The sequence below is a fragment of the Pelmatolapia mariae genome, linkage group LG10_11, assembly GCF_036321145.2.
Source record: "Pelmatolapia mariae isolate MD_Pm_ZW linkage group LG10_11, Pm_UMD_F_2, whole genome shotgun sequence".
Taxonomy (NCBI): domain Eukaryota; kingdom Metazoa; phylum Chordata; class Actinopteri; order Cichliformes; family Cichlidae; genus Pelmatolapia; species Pelmatolapia mariae.
In genome coordinates this window covers 28,868,751-28,891,457 of record NC_086236.1, presented here as the reverse complement: position 1 = coordinate 28,891,457, position 22,707 = coordinate 28,868,751, and the positions used below count along the sequence as shown (strand labels likewise).

At 39.7% G+C, this 22,707-nt stretch overlaps 1 protein-coding gene across 7 annotated transcripts in view; it reads right to left on the bottom strand.

Moving 5' to 3' along the window:
• The window catches only part of LOC134637312 (HMG box transcription factor BBX), a 35,629-nt gene continuing 12,922 nt past the window's right edge, over positions 1-22,707 (bottom strand). For 5 of the 7 annotated variants that reach the window (XM_063487706.1, XM_063487709.1, XM_063487705.1 and 2 more), the window contains 9 exons: positions 20,754-20,834; positions 19,730-19,795; positions 7,126-7,963; positions 6,913-7,045; positions 6,127-6,278; positions 5,363-5,452; positions 4,814-5,008; positions 2,297-2,486; positions 1-1,334 (listed from right to left, as the gene is read on the bottom strand). In XM_063487706.1, the coding sequence (XP_063343776.1) occupies positions 1,256-1,334; positions 2,297-2,486; positions 4,814-5,008; positions 5,363-5,452; positions 6,127-6,278; positions 6,913-7,045; positions 7,126-7,963; positions 19,730-19,795; positions 20,754-20,834 (1,824 nt within the window). In that variant the 3' untranslated portion in view covers positions 1-1,255. The remainder of the gene's footprint in view (positions 1,335-2,296; positions 2,487-4,813; positions 5,009-5,362; positions 5,453-6,126; positions 6,279-6,912; positions 7,046-7,125; positions 7,964-19,729; positions 19,796-20,753; positions 20,835-22,707) is intronic. The other 2 variants (XM_063487710.1, XM_063487711.1) reach the window with 2 other exon arrangements.

Genomic DNA, 22,707 nt, shown 5'->3' with positions numbered 1-22,707 from the left:
CTGAGACTCCTCTCATCTATGTTGAAATGGTGGTGGCTGGTTTTAGCCAGGTCCTGAGGGTGTTAAAGATACTACTGACTCAAGTAAGGACACTGCCTCTGGTGGAGATGATGCATTTTATTACCCCGTTACATGAGCAATTTAAACTTAAACTTATGATTAGTCTATTTTTATGGTATAAACAAGCAAAACACCTCTTTCATGAAGTAAGACTTGCACATAAATTAACCTTTCTAACTGCTACGCAAACTGCAATAAGATCAAGTATTGACAAAAACTGCATTCACTTTTCAGAAATGTTTGCACTGAGCAAGAAGCTGCTTGAGGGCTTTCTGGTGGCAAAGAGGGTGTAGGTGGGAGGGTTAAGACTATAGTTTAAGCACTTTTCCTCAATCTCCCCATCACAAAAATGTTTTTTTTCCCCACAAGCCTCACAGCCACACTGTGATTCTACTGCTAGAAATTAGACAGGGCTCCTTGTTTACATGCAAGTGATGCACAGGTCTACTTTTCAGATTCAGGCTATAACACATTTATTTGCGGTTACCACATACCTTTGTAGTAAAGCAGCACAATTTTAACACATATCCAAACCTCAACCAAGATTTCTTCAGTGTTTGAGCACACCGTAAGACTAAGTTAGTGATGGTCTACCAATCGTGGTTGGTTACCCTGGTTTAAGCCATTTTGGGTTGAAGCTAAAAGGGATTAAGAGCTATTTAAATGCAGAGGTATTGTAACAGAGGTGGAGGGAACTCTTCAGCAGGTGTATGTGTGAGGTATAAAAGATGAGAGAAAGCTGATTTGTCTCTAAAACAAATGCAGTTTCTTTTTTCTTTCCATCTAAAATGCCTTAACTTTAAAATGGCCTCTGTTTGATAAACATGTACAATAAACCCATGACATCCATCTCTATAAGAGAAGCCATGCACTGGTTGATAGCTTGATACTTTCAAAGGCCCTAATAGCATATCTGGGAGTGGGGGTGGGGATGTATGGACTTAAGAAAGGCATCTTTCCCCCAAACCAAAGGAAGGTTTAAGGGGAAACACTGAGATAACGAGGAGGTGGAGGAAGAGGAGGAGGAGGAGGAGAAGGTCTCCTTCTCCTTCGAGGAAATTTACCACAAAGCGGAAGGTGGAATATGTCCAAAGCTTCTCGATCAAGTCTTCTTTCAGTGTGGGGCTACCACAGAGGAAAGTTGAGATCCAATGCAAACCTTTGTGTTGTGGCTTCTCAGAACAGCAGAAGAGTTTCACTGATCAGCGCAGGAGATGAGAACTGGAGTCTGGGAAAGTTCGTTATTCTGACTCTCAGCCAAGCCTCGCTGACCTCTGAAACAAGACGGTAAGAGAGACTGAAGAATATGCTTCATTTTTCAAACTAGTTTAAAGGTTTTGCTTTCAAGCACTAGGCCCATTGTCTTTTAATGCAAAGTTCTTGGAAATTCTTTCAAGTTCTCTGCGTTTCCACAATAGTCTAAAAGACTATATGACATATGAATAGCATTTTTTTTCTTTCCTTTTTTCATGTCTTCATTCTTGACAGAAAACAAATCAGTCATAAAACCAAAATAACACAATATACAATAAAAAGAAAGAGTATTAAAAATGCTATAACTGTCCAAGCTTGGTTACTGCAGTGCTGAATAACAGAAATAAAGAGTCATTTGATATAATATATAATATATATAATATATAATACATTTGTATTCTATTTTTATCTTATTGTATATTTTATTCTATTTTATCCTACTGTATATAGTATTTTATTTTATTCTATTCTGTACAGTTGTGTACTGTATTTATTCTTATTTTATTTTATTCTAATTTTTGCTTCATAACTTTTGCACTGTCCACTTCCTGCTGTGACAAAACAAATTTCCCACGTGTGGGACTAATAAAGGTTATCTTATCTTATCTTATCTTATAAAGCTGAATCAGAGAGTAGAAATGAAAATAAAAATACTGAGCTGCAATGAGTCATATGCATGCATCGTATAAATAAAGCTGAACTGAACTGAATGGTTCTTATGAGATATCTAAATTCTAGACAGCTGCATGTAAGGGTGCTAGCAGTGCTATCTATTTTTTTAAATGGTCAAATTTATAACATTTGAGTGAGGAATACCCCCCCCCCCCCCCCCAAAAAAAAAAAAAAAAAGAAATCGCCTACCTTAATTAAAATGACCCAATAAATAAAACCTAACTAATCTCTGGCATATTACAATCCTTAAGTGTTAGCAAAAGAATAACAATCACAAGCCAAGTCCATGCATACGGTAACCGGTCTCTACCTGTGAATATTTTCCATGGCTGCAACCTCAGCGAGGGCAGCCAAGCTGAACAAGGCAGGCAGCTCTTGTGATATGGTGCTTCTTTCTGCCTCCTCTCCTCTGTGACTATAGCACCCCATTTCATTGCATAAATTCTGTTGTGGTAATGGCTTCTTATCCTGGTCCTGGTTCAGGTCCCTCATTTTGTCTTCTGTAGTAACAAAGCACAAATGTACAATTCTCAGGAACATAACTGAATATTTTTCAGAACATGTCATTAATAGTTTCTGCTCACATATTAAGTTTCCAAATAATTTTACCAAAAACCGTCATGACATGAGATACCAGAGTGTACCGTGCCACCAACAAGTAGAAATGGTTGGATCATATAAGTAAATATTAGCTGATTCTTGTGGTACATAGAAATTAATTTGGTCAAATGTGCTCTCACTCAGTTCTTTCACTATCTACAGCACATGTAGCATCACATATCACAGCAAAGGGTGTACTAAGAAGGAAGGAGCTATATTCAAACACTTATGTTTGGGGATGCTGTGACTCAGGTGGCAGAATGGGTCATCTACCGACTGGAATTTTGGTAGATTGAATCCCAGCTCCTTATGTTTGTGTGTAAGAGTATCCTTGGGCGAGAACCTCGAGTTCCCCCTGATGCATCCGTCAGAGTACGAGTGCGTGAATATTTTCGCTAATTCTTTTATCTGAAGAATGCTTTAAGCAGAGTAGAACAGAATAAAATAGCCCTTTATTCCTTTTGTACATGTACAATGAAATTGTGGCCGATACAAAACGTGAGATACAAACTGCTGGATACATTTTAGACACTCACCTGCCATTCCCCTCTGACCTCTGGCACAAACAAGGCATTTTTGCCTAGACAAACTGGATTTTATTGAAAATCTGGAAACTGTTGTGCAGGAAAATCCCAGTAGATCTGTTTCTGAAATAGTTGAGTATTACTCAGACTAGCTTTCTTCCTCATTCTGATGTTAGGTTTGAACTTCAACCATCTCTGCATGCTTAAACTGCTGCCATTTGATTGGCTGTTCAAATATTTGCATTAACAAGAAGTTGAGCAGGTTTATCTAATAAAGTGGTAAATTTAAGAATAAAATTATTGGTTTTCACAAAGTCTGTGGATTCAGTTTTTATTATGCCAGTTTGCATAAATGCAGTGGTCCCTCTTTACCATAAAACTAAACATATGACTAAATATTCTATTTCCACTGCATTTCAGCTCTGCCACAACAAGACTGTGTGATTGTTACACAGGTAGCATGTAGAAACAGCTTAGAAAAAGAGTTTGGGTGACTGCACAAGTTGAGTGCTCAGACTGAGTAGAAAAGCACTATATCTTGATGCATTCTCAATCAGCCAGTTAAGTAAATCTTCAGAATTTGAAAACGCTACTTCCAGATGAACAGAATCAACCTTTAGAAAAAAAGAATTGGTCGATTTACCATTTACTGACAAGAACAACACAAAAAGGCTGTTTATAATTCTGATCATTTATCAGTACTGATACATGTGAGACTTTATCAGAGGTAAACAACGGTAGACTGGTGGGTAATAAGCGAATAAATAATGCCGAAAAACAGAGATTTGAGATGGGAAAACTGTTCTTGAAGTACACAGAGAGAGAGAGAGCTGTGTATGAAGTGTGATTTTATCGTGGTGGAAGCAAAACAGCAAAAGTAAGAGGGAAGTAATGACAATATTTATCAAATGTGAAGCATAGTTTAGATCTTCTTTTGCTGCTGGTTCAGTGAATTTTGGTTGAAGAGAGGTGTGTCCGTGTAGGTGCCGTCGGGTGAGAAAGCCGAGAAAGAGAAAGCTGATTCTGATGCGTCGGGTCGGCGCTCTGTGTTTACGTCTTTGTGCAGAATCCGTTTACCTGCTCTCATTTGCTGTTTGGTGGTTGTTGAAATAGTTTTGAGAGCTTTAACCTGAGATTCTGGCGTTTCTGGCAAAATACATTTATATTTAAAAGTTGATTCAGGATTTAATGAATTGATATCGCTTTATTCAAGCTACTCACCTCCCTCTTCCACCTGCACTTTCAAATGTACACACAAAGGACTACGGGACAACTACAGGACCACGGCCAATTTTAGAGGTCCCGCCCCTGACTATCTCTGATTGGGACACACGATAGCGGCATGATGTGTGTCAGTTGTTGACCACACGGACACTTTCAGAGTTGCGGAGACTTTGAGAAATACATTGCTGCCATTTTCAATTTACAGTTTAATGCCAAGATACTGTATACAAGAATTATCAGACAATGTAGGTACAGGCTGCTACAAGCTAATAAGCTTTTAGTTCCAGTTTCCTTAATATATCAGTCTGGGTGGACTGAGTATCTTACTAATTAAATAAATTAAAATATAATATCAGCATAGGACAAATTCTGGACTATCAAGTTGGACCTGCCACTTTCAAAATGACACATATTTTTTTCATGTATATTGATACATTGAGCTAAACTGCAAAAAGAAAATGGATATTGACATTACTCACCCTCACTTGGAGACACACTGCCATGTGCTGTGCGCACCAAGTGTGTGATCTTGGTCTTCCTTGCCTTTCGTTTCTGGCTACCAACTAGTATCTCCATGCTAGCAGTGCCCTGGACATCTGGGCACATTATGGGAACGGGAGCACATAATTTGACTTCCGAACCTATATCCAGTGTGGAATCAGTCTGTCCCACTGCTGTGGAGCACAATCACCACAATGGTTTCAGTCATTTGACCATTGCACAGACATAAAAAAAACCCTGAAAATCACCGGCACAGACATTTGAGTCCTCTTAACAATGACTTAACGATTACAATTTTATCATTCATTGTGACCAAACAAAAGCATACTGTTTACAAATAATTCTCTGCAGAGTATTTCATAGATATCCCCTGTGTCCTTTAGTTACAGTGTTGTTTAATAACTTAAAAATCACAAAAACAGGTAACTTTTGAACATTTTCATCCCCTGTGTTTCAGTTTTAATTTGAAAATTGTAATGGTTCATGGACCTGCTATATAAAGCGCAAAAATCAACAATCTATTTCACCTTTTTCCACTGCACCTGGTTTCTCCTTTTTGTGTTTGTGCAATCTCGTCCTAACAATCTTGTGGAATGTAGTCTTTTTCTGAGATGGCCCTGATATAGCAAAAAAAACAAACAAAAAAACAAACAAACAACAAAAACAACAAAAAAAGAGATAGGTAAAGAAAGGAAGATCATGGAAATTCAATGTTATGGAGTCCAAAAGTTTCTTTGGTTTGTTTCTATTTTTTTATACATAATGAGAACTGGTCCTTAGTACCTGGACAGGACTGTATAAACAGGTATAGAGTGGATTATGGATGATAAGTGAGGGTGTAGAAATGGGTGACCAATTAATAAAAAAAACTCAACATCAAGCTTTAGTGCCTTAACGTCCATAGGTGTCTAAAACATTGATCGAAAATATATTTATAGTTAGATGTTTTGATGCCGGCAGTGGAAATTGCTGTCTAACAACTGGGCCAAATCTTCAGTTAGGGTACGGTCCAATGACTTTGAAGGTCATAGAATACCATTCAAATAATCCTCATCTAATCACCCAATGAAATGTTGTGAACTGTTGTGCCCTATACACTGGGATATCGTGATCCTCAAGAGACCACATCCAGCAACCATTCAATCTTCAGTCAAAGGGAACACAAACCCCCCCAAACAAAATCTACCAAATCTTCAGGGGCCGAGGGTTTGAGTGTTACTTTAATTTGTCACTCATATGTATATCACATCATTTATTCTAGTGTAGACTGGACCTCAAACTTTGTTCCTACCTTTTCCGGTCTTAGACTCATCTCTTTGGATGGTGGTGCTGTCGGACTTCTTTTTTTTTGCAACAGCAGTGCCCTTTTTATCAAAGGTCATCGGGCTATACTGTGGCAGGCTGTTAAACTTCTTCTCAAACTCCTCCTCCAGTTTACCTAGGCTGACAAGTAAATTTCAGAGATTTACAAAGGGTAGCTTAACAAGCTTAAAAAAAAGCCAAATGTCAGTGATCTTGTAAATTCTTCATACACCAGCACAGAACAATAAACTGGACACAGGGAAAGAATGGGCATTACAACTACTTGCACAACAAAATTTAGGTGCAATGAACTGTTGAGTGTGGTTTCCATTTTTGTGGTTCATTATGGCCCTCGACATACTTGACTATTATATATGTGTAATTTATTAGCTAAAAATAACATTTATGTATTAGCACTCTAAAAGCATTCCAGACAGGAATTCTATTACAGGTGTGTCAGTATTACATATATATTCTAAACCCTTATAATTATTCACCAAAGGAAGTCTAAACACATGCACACAAAAGTGGAATAGTGCTAATATGATGTATAAATACAGGCAAAATTATTACCCCCCCCCCCCAAAGTTTATTTCAAACTTTGACTCAATTGACCTCTCTTTTTATCTGGGACCAATATTACAAATATATCTATATATAATTATATTTTCAAGTTACTACAGGCCACAAGAGTGAGAATAATACTTGGGTTGAAAATGAAGGATTAGTTACATGCTCCTATTCCTCAGAATGACTGTAAGAAAAGACAACTCACCCCTGAGAAGACTCGTCTTTGGACTTGGACTTCTTGAGCTTCTTGGGACAATTAGGTCCTATCTGTGAAACTGTCCAGCTGTCATCACTCCAGTTAGCATCATGATCAGACGTACGGAAAATACCTCTTTTACCTGCAGATATTTGCAAAACACGAATTAAATTCTGCCCCTTACGTGTATCAGTCACATCGTTCTTGAATCAAAATAGATACCTCGGTCAATATTGGCTCTCAGTGAAGTCAGCATTCCCTCAGAGACCAGAGTTTTATATAAGGCGCCTTTACAGGTTCGCTCTGATTTCCTGGACCCACGATTTTCAGTGTTAGACTCACAAGTTGCATCGCTTGACCTTTCCTTTCCTTTGTCGTGCTCTTCAAGATTAACAAGTGAATGATTGCAAGAGGACTTATGGGGTTCTATTGTCTGTCCTTGGAAATCAGTGCTTTCCACGTTTGCAGCTTCTGTCCTGGAGCCAATATCAGACAACTTTTCTTTCATTTCTACCTCAGGGGAGCTGTGCTGTCCACTCTGCCCACTGCTGTCATCCATTTCCTCTTCATCTTTGACAAAGCTCTTGATTTTCGGCTTACTCTTCTTTTTGGGCAACCCACCACTAAGACAATTGTCATCCTTCTTCTTGGACTTTTCCTCTGTGTCCAAACAGGCCCCTTTAGCCACTGACTCGATTGTACTGAATACACTGTCCAGGCTTTCTGAAGGGTTAGCCTTCTTTATAACTTTCTTTGATGAACACCGGCTCTCATCATTATCATTTGACTTGGCCACGTCTCTTTTCTTACCTTTTTTTTTGACAAGTGCATTTTGGCTGCTGAATTGTGGGAGAATGGCATTAGTGGAGGTAGACGTGAGAGAGTAGAGCGAAGGTAAAAGCGCTGCTTTGTGAGGAGAGGCAGGGGAGAGGTCAGTGTCTGCTCTCTCCTCCTTGACCTCTGGCTTGATAGCAGTTTGTTGGAGAGGGTCTGTGGAGGAGCTGTCCTCTGGCTGAGATGCAACTGTGTCCATTTTTCCAGCTTCAGATGCTAAACACATCTATTTGGAACAGAAAAGCTTAAATCAAAGACAAAGACTGGCAACAGTTCACTCAAACACCACCAATAGCAGTTTTTCCCTCTCAAATATTATCATTTCCTCATGCCTATCGATGTAGTCTAACATTTAAAGATACAGCCCTTTAAAATGACAGTACCGTGTCTTTGCCTGGTTTATGACAGTAACAAAATTCCCCATCAGTGATGTAGTCATTTTATTTACTGCATGCTATCATGCATTTAAATGTATTAAGGTCTTCTATAATTGTCATGGAATCATAATGCCCAACCTGTCTTTAAAACAATTATTTGTGTATACAGGCCAGTGGTGCTTTTGCAAGTTCTTCATTTCGTATTTAGTGGTGACTGGATCAAATTCTGTTGCAGATACAAATTTTGGTGACTGTTATGTTATGTACTGGCAAAGTACATTTAAAGTGACACATGTAACAAATGCAAACTGAGGACATAACATTGCGTTTGCAGATGGATGATGAATATGAAAATCAGAAGAACTAGCATTTACAATACAGCTGGTTGGAAGGTTGGTGGTTCAATCCCTGGCTGCCCCAGCCTGCATACCAAAGTATCCTTGGGCAAGAGACCGAACCCCAAATTGCTCTCCAATGTATCCATCTGAGAGTGAATGTGTTTGAATGCTAGACAGAAAGCACTTAAGCAAAGAAAAAATTGTGTTTGTGTGAATGTGACATGTTGTTTAAAGTGCTTTCAGTGCTCAAGTAAAGTAGAACAGCAGCATGTAAAAACCAGCCCATTTACCATAAAAAAAAACCATATAGATGTTAATTAATGCTGTATGTATGGCAATGATTGGCACACCCATTAAGGGGGTGAGATGGTATAAAGAGGTATATGTATATATGCCATGATCATTATAGTAACAGGAGAAAAGCTAAAAGAAGATACATGTTTGTCAGTGTAGTTTTGTTTTTATGTTTGTAGCAAATATAAACTGAAAGTTGTTCAAGTTGAGCCAAAAGGCAGACAGTGACAGTCTGCAGTTATTGCTCATTAATGTTTCTTAACATAAAAGATTAGAAATATTATTGAACTCTAAAAGTTTCCATATAAAAAACTCAAATCTAAGTTTAACTGTAAATAACTAATTATTATATGTTATAAAAACAGTCTTCTTCTTTGTATTTCCCAAACTATTTTGTTCTTTTTGTTTTAGTGGTTGTTCAGATATAGTGCATTGTGAAACATCTTGAGGATTTCTGCCATCAAGTCAGGTCAGTTTTGAATGTTACTAAAAGGAAATGGAGCTTCTACATAATAATATCACTTTAACAGTATACATGCTCACTGTGGTATTCAGTTAGTATCATATCGGTCTGATTTTTTATTTCAAAATAAAGGCCCTCAAATAATTTTTCTTCTTAATTCAGCATTCAGTCACTAAAACTACCTCATACTGAACATCTCTAAGACAAAGGAAATGTAAATAATAGTAGATTTACCAAGTTTCAGGCCCCCTCCCCAGCATGTTAATGGGGTGGATGTAGAGGCAGTAACAAAATATTAGGTTTACACCTAGATAACAACTTAGACTGGTCCCTGAGCACAGACGAACTATACAAAAAGGGGAAAGTCGCCTCTTTTTGTTAAGAAAACTAAGATGTCTTGACATCTGCAGTAAAATGCTGATGGTAGCAGTACGGATGCTGTGTTGTCTTCTGTGTCCATTTCATGGACGAGGTATTCATTGCAAAACGTGCATAAATTCAACAGCCTGTGCAGGTAGAATTCAGCAGCCATGTGCATGTGCTGCTATAGTTTCACGCTCTTGTGGTTTGCTCTTTGAGCTCGGAGAGAAATACTGCTTGCTCAAATCAACTGACTTTTGACTGCTTGGAGGCAAAGCCCAAAGAAAGCGAGGCTCCTAATGTGAACTCCTAATGTGTCAATCACTTTGATGGACAGTTCAGGTTACTGCATTAAATCGAGTTGCCCCATGGCAGCAACATAGGCATTCTTTTAAACCATTATGTATTTATAATTCGGGAAATAAGTTTTGACAAATGAATTATCACCATTTATTGTTTGCTGGGAAGCAGCGGAAATACTAACAACTGTCACTTGATTGCTAAAGTGCTAAAGAAATCAATCAAAGACAAGTTCTGAAAGCTCTAGACCTCAGTCGCATACCTTTTACGATAAAAAAAGAAAATCATCACAAAGAGCACACATCATTTCCAAGAAAAAGGAAAATGTGTTTCTTAGTCAGCTGAATAAACTTCATTTTATAAAATGTCAGTAAATATAAAATGTGCTTATGTTGCTGCCAGATAGCCAATCAGTGAAGCACAGTTGTGAAGTCAACTCACTGTGGGTTCAGACTGTAATAGTTCGTCTAGATAATATCACAAGTTCTCTGAGTAAGCTTGAGTCTGTGTAGTGGAAAGGAGAGGAATATGTGACAGGCTGTCTCATTTGTTGTTTTTAATCAAATGGTTCAGGTTTTTGCTATTATTTTGTATAAATATAAAGGGTCTTGTCTATCTGTTGTCTGTTGTCACTGATCAAATATTTGTACAATTTTCTTTAAATTCTTTTCATTTTAGTTTGCTAAGTTTACATATTTCTTTATATAAAAATCCTAATAGTGTTCATAAAGAGACTAGCAAAAACAATATTCAAGAGCAGTTTCTGGTAAGTACTTTTGTAGATATTAGTAAAATGTTTACTAACTTAACTGTTTCAATAAACAGTGAACAAATGCACTGATAAATGCTGATTATCAACTTTTTACAGTTGCAGAAGAAGTCCATCCATCCACTTTCGCCGCTTATCTGGGGCCGGGTCGTGGGGGGAGCAGCCCAAGCAGAGAAGCCTAGACCTCCCTCTCCCCAGCCACCTCCTCCAGCTTATCCGGGGGAACACCAAGGCATTCCCAGGCCAGCCAAGAGATATAATCTCTCCAGCGTGTCCTGGGTCTGCCCCGGGGCCTCCTCCCGGTGGGACATGCCCGGAAAACCTCACCCAGGAGGCGCCCAGGGGGCATCCTTGTCAGATGCTCGAACCACCTCAACTGGCTCCTTTCGATGCGGAGGAGCAGCGGCTCTACTCTGAGCCCCTCCCAAATGGCCGAACTTCTCACCCTATCTCTAAGGGAGAGGCAAGCCACCCTTCGGAGGAAATCCATTTCCGCCGCTTGTATTCGCGATCTCATTCTTTCGGTCCTTACCCACAGCTCGTGACCATAGGTGAGGGTAGGGGCGTAGATCGACCGGTAAATTGAGACAGAGGTTCCCAAAGTGTGGGGCCAGCCCCCTAGTGGGGGGTGCGCGGTATGAAAAGAGAGAAGAAAAAAAAAAACGTTTGGACACTGCTAGCGTAATGGACAGGTTTTTGACGGGGCTTCCACACAAACGCAAAGCAGGATATGAAGCATTGCCAAATATGTTTCCAAACCAACTTCCTTCCAAGCCAAAGACTAGAAAATATGGTGAAGCATATATTCCCTTTGGCTTCACCTGCACAAGTGCCAAGGTAGGTCTCCCCTGCAGAATTGGTTTTCCCTGCGTCGGGAGCATGCGCTGGGCTCTCCAAATCACAGACAAACAGTATCCCACATTCTTGATTTTTAGTTCACAAACACTTCTTATAATGAATAACTACTCCTGAAATTTTGCTCTTTATACAGTAAAGTTACAGTGGGATACAAATAGGGATGGGTATCGTTTAGGTTTTATCCGATACCGGTGCCAAACCGGTACTTTTGAAACGGTGCCGGTGCTTAAACGGTGCTCAAACCGGTGCTTAAAGAATGGAGAACACAAAATTGGTCCAAAAACCTTTCATGTTTAGCTGTTTTTTGTAAAAAGATAACAATGTTAGCCTTTTCTGCAGCTATAGGGCATATATGGTATCACTCTTGGCTGGAAGCAGTGCTTAATCAATGGAAAAAACACAAACTTTGTCCAAAAACCTCTCATGCAACTGTTTTCCACTTTTTCTTTGGTCATTTTAGCCTTTTTGGCCAGGGTGAAGGGCGTATCTGCCATCAAACAAGAAGACAGCCGCATGTAACTACGACGGTGTTTGCTAGTTCACCTTACAGGCATTAATTTAATAACGTGGTTAGCCTACTCAACGTAAATTACACACGAACAACATTAAGCTACTCACACAAAGAAGAACGGCTGCTGCTGCCATCATCATCCGTCATCATTTCTGCTGCACTGGCAGGGCTAGGGGCCAGGACTCTACTCTTCGAGTTTTTGGGGGATGTTGCTAACTCCAGGTCCGATAACAGGCACCACACCCCCAGTAGATGTGCTCGGTGTGAGGTCTCGCAGCAAGCTATCAAATACGGTGCATTTCTCGGCTTTAAAAAAAACGCTATGCGCCGCCAGGTGTTTCATCGGATTCGAGGTGTTACCTCCTTTGACAGTATCACAGTATCACCTTAAAGCACTTGTTGCAGGCAGCCGAGTTTGCATCTTTTGCTGCGAAGTACAGCCAGACTTTTGACCGCTTGGCCTTGGGCATTTTTAATCTGTAGCTCTGCTCTAAAAGAACGTACCTACCTGGACCCGCCTACTATCCTTGGAAACGTAAAATGATTGGCTAGAATTGGCTCAGGAAAAAAAAAAAAAAGCACCGAAATAAAGCACCGAAATGTGCGCTGCTTTTCGGTCTGGTTACTACCGTTTATGTCAGAACCGGTGCCATCATGGCACCGGACACCGGTACCCATCCCTAGATACAAATAATATCAGGCTGATCCTGCCACGATTAATTCCCCCTGTCCAAATCACGAACAAACAGTATCCCACAGTTGTTTATGTTTTTGAACCCATTTTGCACAGAGAGGCATTTTTTGAATAATGTATTGATAGCAATGTTGAATATTATTACACAGGAAAAAAACAACTACACGTAAAATAATTACACCATGACGCCTCTGCCTTTCTAAATGGAGGGAAAGTAACTGCGTGTGTATATGTAAGCGTGTAAAAACTGAAGATAGTAAGATTAACAGTAACAGTATTTTGTCTCTATTTGCAATTCATCTCATGTAAACAATAACGTGGCACACAGCGTGATGTGAAAAAAGGCACATACCTTTGATGTTACGTGACCACTTTCTGTATTCCTCGTCCACACGTAAACGCAAAAAAGGAGTTTTGAAAAAAATCTCCGTGTTTGGTGAGTCGAAACGCCGTTTACGTGTGGACGAAAGGCCCAAACGCATAGAAACAGCTGCGTTTTCAAAAATACCCTGTAGGTGTAGACGTAGCGTAAAAGAGTTAGTAGTGTATTTTATTACTACCTGTAATTTATTGCAGTTTACTTGTATTTGCTTAATTGTTTACTAAATGTTTGAGGTGTGAAATAAACCGCAATTGGGAACCACTGAATTGAGAGCTTCGCTTTTACGCTCAGCTCACTCTTCACCACAACGGACCGGTATAGCGTCCGCATCACTGCAGCCGCTGCACCAATCCCGTCTGTCGATCTCCTGCTCCCTTCTCCCATCACTCGTGAACAAGACCCTGAGATACTTAAACTTGTCCACTTGGGGCAGGGTCTTGTCCCTTACCCGGAATGGGCACTCCACCCTTTTCCGGCTGATGGCCTCAGATTTGGAGGTGCTGATTCTCATTCCCACTGCTTCACACTCGGCTGCGAACTGTTCCAAGGCGAGCTGGAGGCCATCACCTGATGAAGCCAACAGGACCACATCATCTGCGAAAAGCAGAGATGAGATCCTGAGACCACCAAAGTGAAAGCCTTCCGCCACTTGGCTACGCCTAGAAATTCTGTCCTTAAAAATTATGAACAGAATCGGTGACAAAGGGCAGCCCTGGCGGAGCCCATCACCCACCAGGAACGAGTTCGACTTATTGCCGGCTATGCGGACCAAGCTCTTGCAACGGTCGTATAAGGATCGAATGGCCCATAGCAATGGGCCAGACACCCCATAATCCTAGAGCATCCCCTACAGGACCCCCCGAGGGACACGGTCGAATGCCTTCTCCTGGTCCACAAAACACATGTAGACTGGTTGGGCAAACTCCCATGCGCCCTCGAGTATCCTCGAGAGGATAAAGAGCTAGTCCAGTGTTCCATGGCCAGGATGAAAACCGGATTGTTCCTCCTGTATCCGAGGTTCGACTAACGGACGAACTCTCCTCTCCAGCACCCTGGCATAGACTTTCCCAGGGAGGCTGAGAAGTGTGATAGTTGGAACACACCCTCCGGTCCCCTTTCTTAAAGATGGGGACCACCACCCCGGTCTACCAGTCCAGGGGTACTGCCCCTGATCCCCACACAACATTGCAGAAACGTGTCAACCAAGACAGCCCTACAACATCCAGAGCCTTCAGGAACTCAGGGCGGACCTCGTATACCCCAGGGGCTCTGCCACCAAGGAGTTGTTTAACTGCCTCAGAGACCTCGCCCCCAGTAAGATTGGCGGGTCATCCCCTTCGTCCCCAGACTCTGCTTCCACCACGGAAGACGTGCCAGTGGGATTGAGGAGGTCTTTGAAGTATTCCTTCCACCGCCTGACAATTTTCTCAGTCGAAGTCAGCAGCACTCCACCCACACTATACACAGTGCAGGTAGAACACCGCTTTCCCCTCCTGAGTCGCCTGACGTTTTGCCAGAATCTCTTCGAGGCAGTCCGAAAGTCTATTTCCACGGCCTCTCCGAACCCCTCCCACACCCGAGTTTTTGCTTCTGCTACCGCCCGCACCACATTCCACTTGGTCTGTCGGTACCTATCAGCTGCCCCCGGAGTCCCACAGACTAACCAAGCCCGGTAGGACTCCTTCTTCAGCTTGGTGGCTCCCCTCACCTCAGGTGTCCACCATTTGGTTCGGGGGTTACCACCACGACAGGCAACAACTACCTTGCGGCCGCGGCAATGGAGGTGCTGAACATGGTCCATTCGGACTCAATGTCCTCAGTCTCCCTCGGAATGCTGTTGAAGCTCTGCCGGAGGTGTGCATTGAAGAAGTACATATCCTAAATCATATATTAAAGTATCAATATAACAGTATATGTACGTTCTGTAAAAATAAACTTTAACAGAAGTGAAAGTGCAGATATTATGCATTAAAATATACTTCAAACACTAAATAATTGTTGAGTCAATAAAGTGTATACCATAGCTAGAACTAAGTCATTGCAGCTTAATCACACCATATTTGATTAGTTGATTTATATGCTGTATCTAATTCTGTTACATCGGACTAGAGTTTTTAGATAGAGTTCATAATGAAATATTTGCCTTTGTATAGTTGATCTTGTGGATTTGTAAACTTTGTAAAAGTAAAATTTGCCATTTTACCTATAGCTATCGTTAATACAATCTACCCTTGAGAGGAACCATTGTGTCAAGACTGCACACTTTGTATGGGGACCAGAGGGCTCAGCGGTCCAGCAAGCTTGTGCAAGTAGGGAACGTCGCTCTCACAGGAGATCACTGGACTTCAGTGAACAACTACTTGGGCTTCACAGCGCATTTTATTGATAACGACTGGACTCTACAGTCATTTGCACTAACAGTGAGTAAAACTGAAGCTGAGGCATGTGCTGACTATTTTCTGAGAGTTGCAAAGGAAAAGCTATATACACACACATATATATATGTAGCTGGTGTTTTGCGCCTCTGGTATTCTTGCCAATCCCTTTCTGTGCCCCGCTCATGTATTGACCCATGTGCCTGTTCATCTTAGCCGATATGATGCCCGAGAGGAGCTTCCATGTAGTACTGATATATGTAGTACTGTATATATATATATATATATATATATATATATATATATATATATATATATATATATATACTAGGGGTGCAACGATACACAAAATTCACGGTTCGGTTCGGTTCAATACTTTGGTGTCACGGTTCGATATTTTTTCGATACAAAAAAATGTTCATGCCTTTTTAATTTGTCATTTATTAAAATTATAAATATATATTTTAACTCAAAAGTACAGTTTTTAAATTTAATGTTGCTGAAATGACAAAGTAATAAAAAAATAAATATCTGATGGAGAAATCCCTCATCTTTGGAAAAGAGAGTTTATTACAGAGAAATGGCTCTTTCCAAAATAAAAGCTATACTATACGCTTCTTCTGGGGTATACTCTCAGCAGCATATTAAACATATCAGGTCCCCATAAGGAGAATCATGTGCTAACGGCTGTCTAAATGACACGGGTAAAGTTTGTAGCATGCGTGCTTGTTGTTTTTGTCTGCTTCCACTTGTCTTTGCACTAGGATGATGTCGGTGTAAATGTGCAGTCATATTCATTGTGTTCCCACTAGTGCTGTCAGCGTTAATCTGAAATGACATTAACGCCACAACACGGCAAATCTCCGTTAACGAGCTACCGCGGATCGCCCCGTGCGTGGGGCTGGACAGCGTCAACACGTTAACGAGCAAACTGCACTAACGCAGTAGTTCCCACCCATGTAATTGAACACTGCGTGGCACATCCGACATACTGTTGTACTTTTGTCCATGATGCGCTTACCTTCAGGGTCATACTTCACATGAAGACCAAAATAGTTCCAAAGGCCAGATCTGAATGAGGGAGGGGGAGGTTCAATTTACCATGTTGCAACGAGCTAAGCTTCTGTCTTGCTAGCTTGCGCTGCGCTCAGTGGATCTGCGCTCGACAGTGCAGCCTAGGCGGAGTAGTCGAACGCAGATCCACTGAGCTCTCAACACAGACAGCATCGTCAGAAGAAAAGTTGATAAAATAAATTAAAAATCTTGTATTGATCGATACACATGCGTACCGAACCGAAAGCACTGTATCGAACGGTTCAATATCGATACGAGTATCGTTGCACCCCTAATATATACATACATATATATATATATATATACATATATATATATATATATATATATATATTAGGGGTGCAACAATACTCGTATCGGTATTGAACCGTTCAATACACTGCTTTCGGTTCGGTACGCATATGTATCGAACAATACAAATTTTTTAATTTATTTTATCAACTTTTCTTCTGACGATGCTGTCTGTGTTGAGAGCTCAGCGGATCTGCGTTCGACTACTCCGCCTAGGCTGCACTGTCGAGCGCAGATCCACTGAGCGCAGCGCAAGCTAGCGAGACAGAAGCTGAGCTCGTTGCAACATGGCAACTGCCTCAACGCTACCCGAAATTGAGCCTCCCCCACCCTCATTCAGATCTGGCGTTTGGAACTATTTTGGTTTTCATGTGAAGTATGACCCTGATGGTAAGCGCGTCATGGACAAAAATAAAACAGTATGTCGGATGTGCCACGCAATGCTCAATTACATTGGTGGGAACTAGTGCATTAGCACAGTTAGCTCGTTAACGTGTTGACACCGTCCAGCCCCACACACGGGGCGATCCGCGGTAACTCGTTAACGGAGATTTGCGGCGTTATGGCATTAACGTCATTTTAACGAGATTAACGCTGACAGCACTAGTGGGAACACAACGAATATGACTGCACATTTACGCCGACATCATCCTAGTGCAAAGACAAGTGGAAGCAGACAAAAACAACAAGCACGCATGCTACAAACTTTACCAGAGTCATTTAGACAGCTGTTAGCACATGATTCTCCTTATGGGGACCTTATAAAATACAACGGTCCCTTAAGCTGGGCATACACTGTGCGATTTTTGGCCCATTTTGAGCCGATTTTTCAGTCGTGCGACCGTTTTGGTGATCGGCCCGATTTTGGCCTTCATCGTGCGTCGTGCATTGTGTAGTATACGTGGGGTAATGAGAAGCGATTAACACCTCACGACCAGCTCCCGATCATCAATCGCTTGGTCGTGAGGGTGTCACCGCAGCTGCTCACACTGCGCACGCGCAAACACATAAACGTCGGTGAAAAAGACGGAGTAGCACGGCAGTGCAGCGTGTGATCTGGACACAAGCAATGGAGGCACTTTTAGAACTTTTGAAAGCTCATCCCAGCCTTTTCCATGTGCCCTCACAAAATCATCTCAACCACAACAACCGTGAAAATAGTTGGATTTACATTGCTGCTCAATCACAGCTGACTGGTCAATGTTTTTCATTAGCAATTTAGCAAAGTTGATGGTGGTGGTGTGCGTGTCTGTGTGAGTGAAAGACAGAGAGGGAGAGTGAGCGACATATTTTCTGTTATAACCTTCATTTTTATGGACGCACAGTGTAAGCACTCGGGTCGCATCAGAGCATCGGGCCGTATAGTGTGAGACCCTGCATCATGACCTACGAACTTCTAACCCCTGCGAGTCAATCGTACAGTTTGAGCAGAAGCTGAATAACGCGACTGAAAAAAATTGCACAGTGTATGCCCAGCTTTACGGGGACCGTTGTATTTTTACTCAGTTGTATAAAGCATTTGTATTCTATTTTTATCCTATTGTATATTTTATTCTATTTTATTCTACTGTATATAGTATTTTATTTCATTCTATTCTGTACAGTTGTGTACTGTATTTATTCTTATTATATCCTAATTTTTGCTTCATAACTTTTGCACTGTCCACTTCCTGCTGTAACAAAACAAATTTCCCACGTGCGGGACTAATAAAGGTTATCTTATCTTATATTATATGTTTAATATGCTGCTGAGAATATAGCCCAGAAGAAGCCTATAGTATAGCTTTTATTTTGGAAAGAGCCATTTCTCTGTAACAAACTCTCTTTTCCAAAGATGAGTGATTTCTCGATCAGATAGATTTATTTTATTTTTTAATTATTTTGTTGTTTCAGCAACATTAAATTTAAAAACTGTACTTTTGAGTTAAAATATATATTTATAATTTTAATAAATGACAAATTAAAAAAGCATGAACATTTTTTTGTATTGAAAAAATATCGAACCGTGACACCAAAGTATCGAACCGAACCGTGAATTTTGTGTATCGTTGCACCCCTAACACATGTATATATATATATATATATATATATATATATGTGTATGTATGTATGTATATATATATATATATATATGTGTGTATGTATGTATGTATGTATGTATGTATATATATATATATATATATATATATATATATATATATATATATATATATATATATACATATATACATACACACACACACACACACAGAGGGAAATAATATGAAAATGGATGGATATGTAGATCACACTTATAAAAAGTACAACATAGGAAACAATAAATGAAAAATTAAATTCTACCAGTCAAAAACACAAACCACATTTGCTTTTGGATCTATAGCACAAGGATATTTGTGTGCAAAAATATTTTTTCTTTATTTAACTTTCTATTAAATGTTATCTAATTATTGATTAGATTGAAATGGATGGAAGGATATTTACTGTGAATGGTTTTGTTGTTTTGCAGTGCATCGTTTACTCTTAATAAGTCTTAATGTCTTAAAAAAATTCTAGTCATCTATTTTATATTAGTAAATGTAATTTTGAATAAGTCTTTATATTTCAACAGGTCGAAATATTTTAGCATGAAAGCTATCAAGACAGTTTAAAGCTTTACAAGTCAAAGTTTTTGTGAAGAAACTGCCACCTCTTGGTAACACAGCAAATGAATAAAAGAGGTGTTCCTATTGAGAAGCAGAAACACCACAGGAGAAGGAGAGATTCCTAGCAATTGATAACTGGATAGGAACTGACTGAGAGTTTTCTGTCAGTCAGCTGGGAACGGCAATTGAAATTGGCTGCATCTGTATTTCAATTTTCAAATGAAGTCCAGTTTGGTTGCTCAATTATACTATGAAAATTCTTACCTCGGCAAGCTGGAAGAGAGCAGACTGTCTGCATAACTTTCCTTCAGGTGCTGCAGACAGCGATGACTGTGAACACACAGTAACAAGTGTGATCACACAGTTCAGCTTTCTGCTGATACCATTATTATTCAGCAACAACAACTACGAATAACAAATACAACTGTGTTGACAGTAAACCTAGAGCATTCGCAATAACTAGCATTGCTGGTGAGAATGCCAGTTATCACCAGTTTGGTTTACTCTTCTTTGCAGAATTGTTTTAACGTCCTAGGGCCTGGTGCCCACATATGGGCACATCACATTTTGGGTTGTCTAGACCACAATACTACATTTTGCTCTTTCAAATGGCTTTCAAATGAGCCATATTGCTCAAAGGGGCACAATTGTTGTTTCTCATTTTGTTTTTATACTCAGGAAAAATTCAGCTGTGTTCAGCCACCAAATAAAGAGTTTTGCACATCATTATTCAATTGTGACTTTATAGTGTTCTATCAACAGTATAAAGTCCAAATAGAAAAGAGAAATGAAAAAGGCATGCCATGAAAGAGTTCGGGTCTTTGGAGGTTAATTCAGCTACATTGAAGGGTTTTCAAGCATAAACATGAGACCAAAGCATGTAATCTGTGTCCAGACTTTGAGTCTAGGGCAATAAAAAAACGTACATTTGTTTTTTGGAATTAATTACAAGTAATTAATTATGTAAATACTGGGGGCAATTTCTTAAAAAGCCAAATGCGTTTGATGAATTGACATGTGCCAGCACTGTCAGGACTCCTACCATGACACAAGAAGCACTGCAAAATAAAAGTGCTACATGTTTTCATTTTTTTCACATTATCGTAACCTCTGGAAAAATGATGACCTAAAATTTTTCAGTCGTGTGATTAATCAGTGGTATTGCTGGCTGGTTTTGAGTTCTAGGCCATGCAGACCACTTTCTTGTGTTTTGGAGTAACTCCTCCCACATCTAATGACTTAGTTATGATGATAGGTACCTCTTTCATGAACTAAAATTTCAGCCTACCTCAGCCACTGGTGAAAGGGCTGACTGGACCCTGTTTTCAGAAATGTCAGGCACTCTGTTTGGTATTGTCCCAGAAAACATCTGTGCACCAAATAAAGAGGGTAAAAAACACATAAAACTAAATAAAACATCAGCATTAAATGACTTTTCGAAAACTCAAACCCGAGACAGTTGTAGTTTTAATCAGATAAATTTAAAACTAATTAATGACGCAATCATATGTGAGCAACACTAATATGCCAGTACCCGAGTTGGTAAAGTAAGTTTTATTTTTTGACTAATGTATAAACTGCTATGCAACTTAATCTATATTAGTATGTACATTACTATTTGTTGACTTCCTTTTCTATTAGTAATATAAATCAGCAAAGCAAATAATATTAACTAGATATTTAAATTAAATTCAGTAAATGGTTTCCTTCACTGACTGGGTCAGGTGCTTTCAAATATACACACACACACCCAGCATGGACACCTAGGTTGTCAATACAACAAGGAATGGTATGATTTTCAATCGGATATACATGGTATCAATTTGAAAATCATACCATTCCTCGTACTCGACTTGTTGTACTGACATCCCAGGTGTCAATGCTGGGTGACAACAACACCTCATCAGCCTTTTATGGCTTTGGGGTAATAAAAAAAAATATTAGTATTGAAGGCCATCTACTGGAGAACTTGTGCATTACCACAGTGCACCTAAAATTATACTGCTTCACATTTCAAGTGGGAAGTCAGAAATCTCAGCTTCCATTTCGGAGTGCAAAGCCCCCTCAATTCAGATTTGACTTAAAGAAAAGGAAGAAAGGAAGAAAAGCCCCCATCATCACTCACTTCACATTATCAGTCGTAAAACTGTGAAACGTTTTTAAATCTGTATGACTACTGTTGTGTATTTGTGACAACCCTATCCATGAAAATGCTGAAGCAGTGTTTTTGGGCTGGCTTTGGGCTTTATTGCTAATGATAAATGAATGTCTCTACCTTGCTTAAAGCAAAGATATCCTCTTTTATTGTTTTTCCTAATGGAACACATTTAACTTGGAAGTGACATCACTGCCAGCTATGACATTTGACTTTTGGTAAATGGAGCACAGCATTAAGGCAATAATTTGTTGGAGAAAGACATTATTTGTTGTTTTGCTGTACATCACACAGTGAAATTTAAACCAAACAATGAAAATGTGATGAAGTGCAGATTTCCAGTTCTAATTCAGTTTTAAACTTTTAAAAAAGTTTGCATCAACCGTTTACGAATTCTAGTCATTTTTTAATAGTCCCATATTCTCAGAAGCTTGGAAATAATTGGACAACTGTCTGGCAAGCAGTTTCATAGCCAAGTGAGGGCTGTTCCCTTGTTATTTTATGACAAATGAAGCAGATATAATATTTGAAGTTGATTTAGGCTGCTAAATTTATATTCTAGAGCTTTTTACCCTACTTTTAAATATGAACCGCAAATATATGTCAGTGCAAGTAAAGGAGGCCATCATTAGCTTGAAAAAGCAAAATAGACAGTGAAAAAGAGAGAGCAAAAAAACTTAAGGAGTATCCAAAATCAACAATCTGGTACATACTTAAAAAGAATGAAAGCACTGTCAGCAACACAACAAGGTCTGAAAGACTACGGAAAACAAAGTGGATGATTGCAGAATTCTTTCCTTGGTTAAAAAAAACAGAAACAAAAGCAAAACAAAAAACCCCCAAAAAGCTTCATAACATCTAGCCAAATCAAGAACATTTAATGAGTGATCATTGTCAAAATCTACAACCAAGAGACGCCGTGATGAATATAAATACAGTGGGGCAAACCACTGGTTATTGCCAAGAACAGGAAGGCTACAGAGAAAGAGAACCAGCTCATGATCCAAACCACAACATACCAAATCATTTGTCAAATATGGTGGTGGCAATAGTTATGGTACGTGCATGTATGGCTGTAAAACATGGG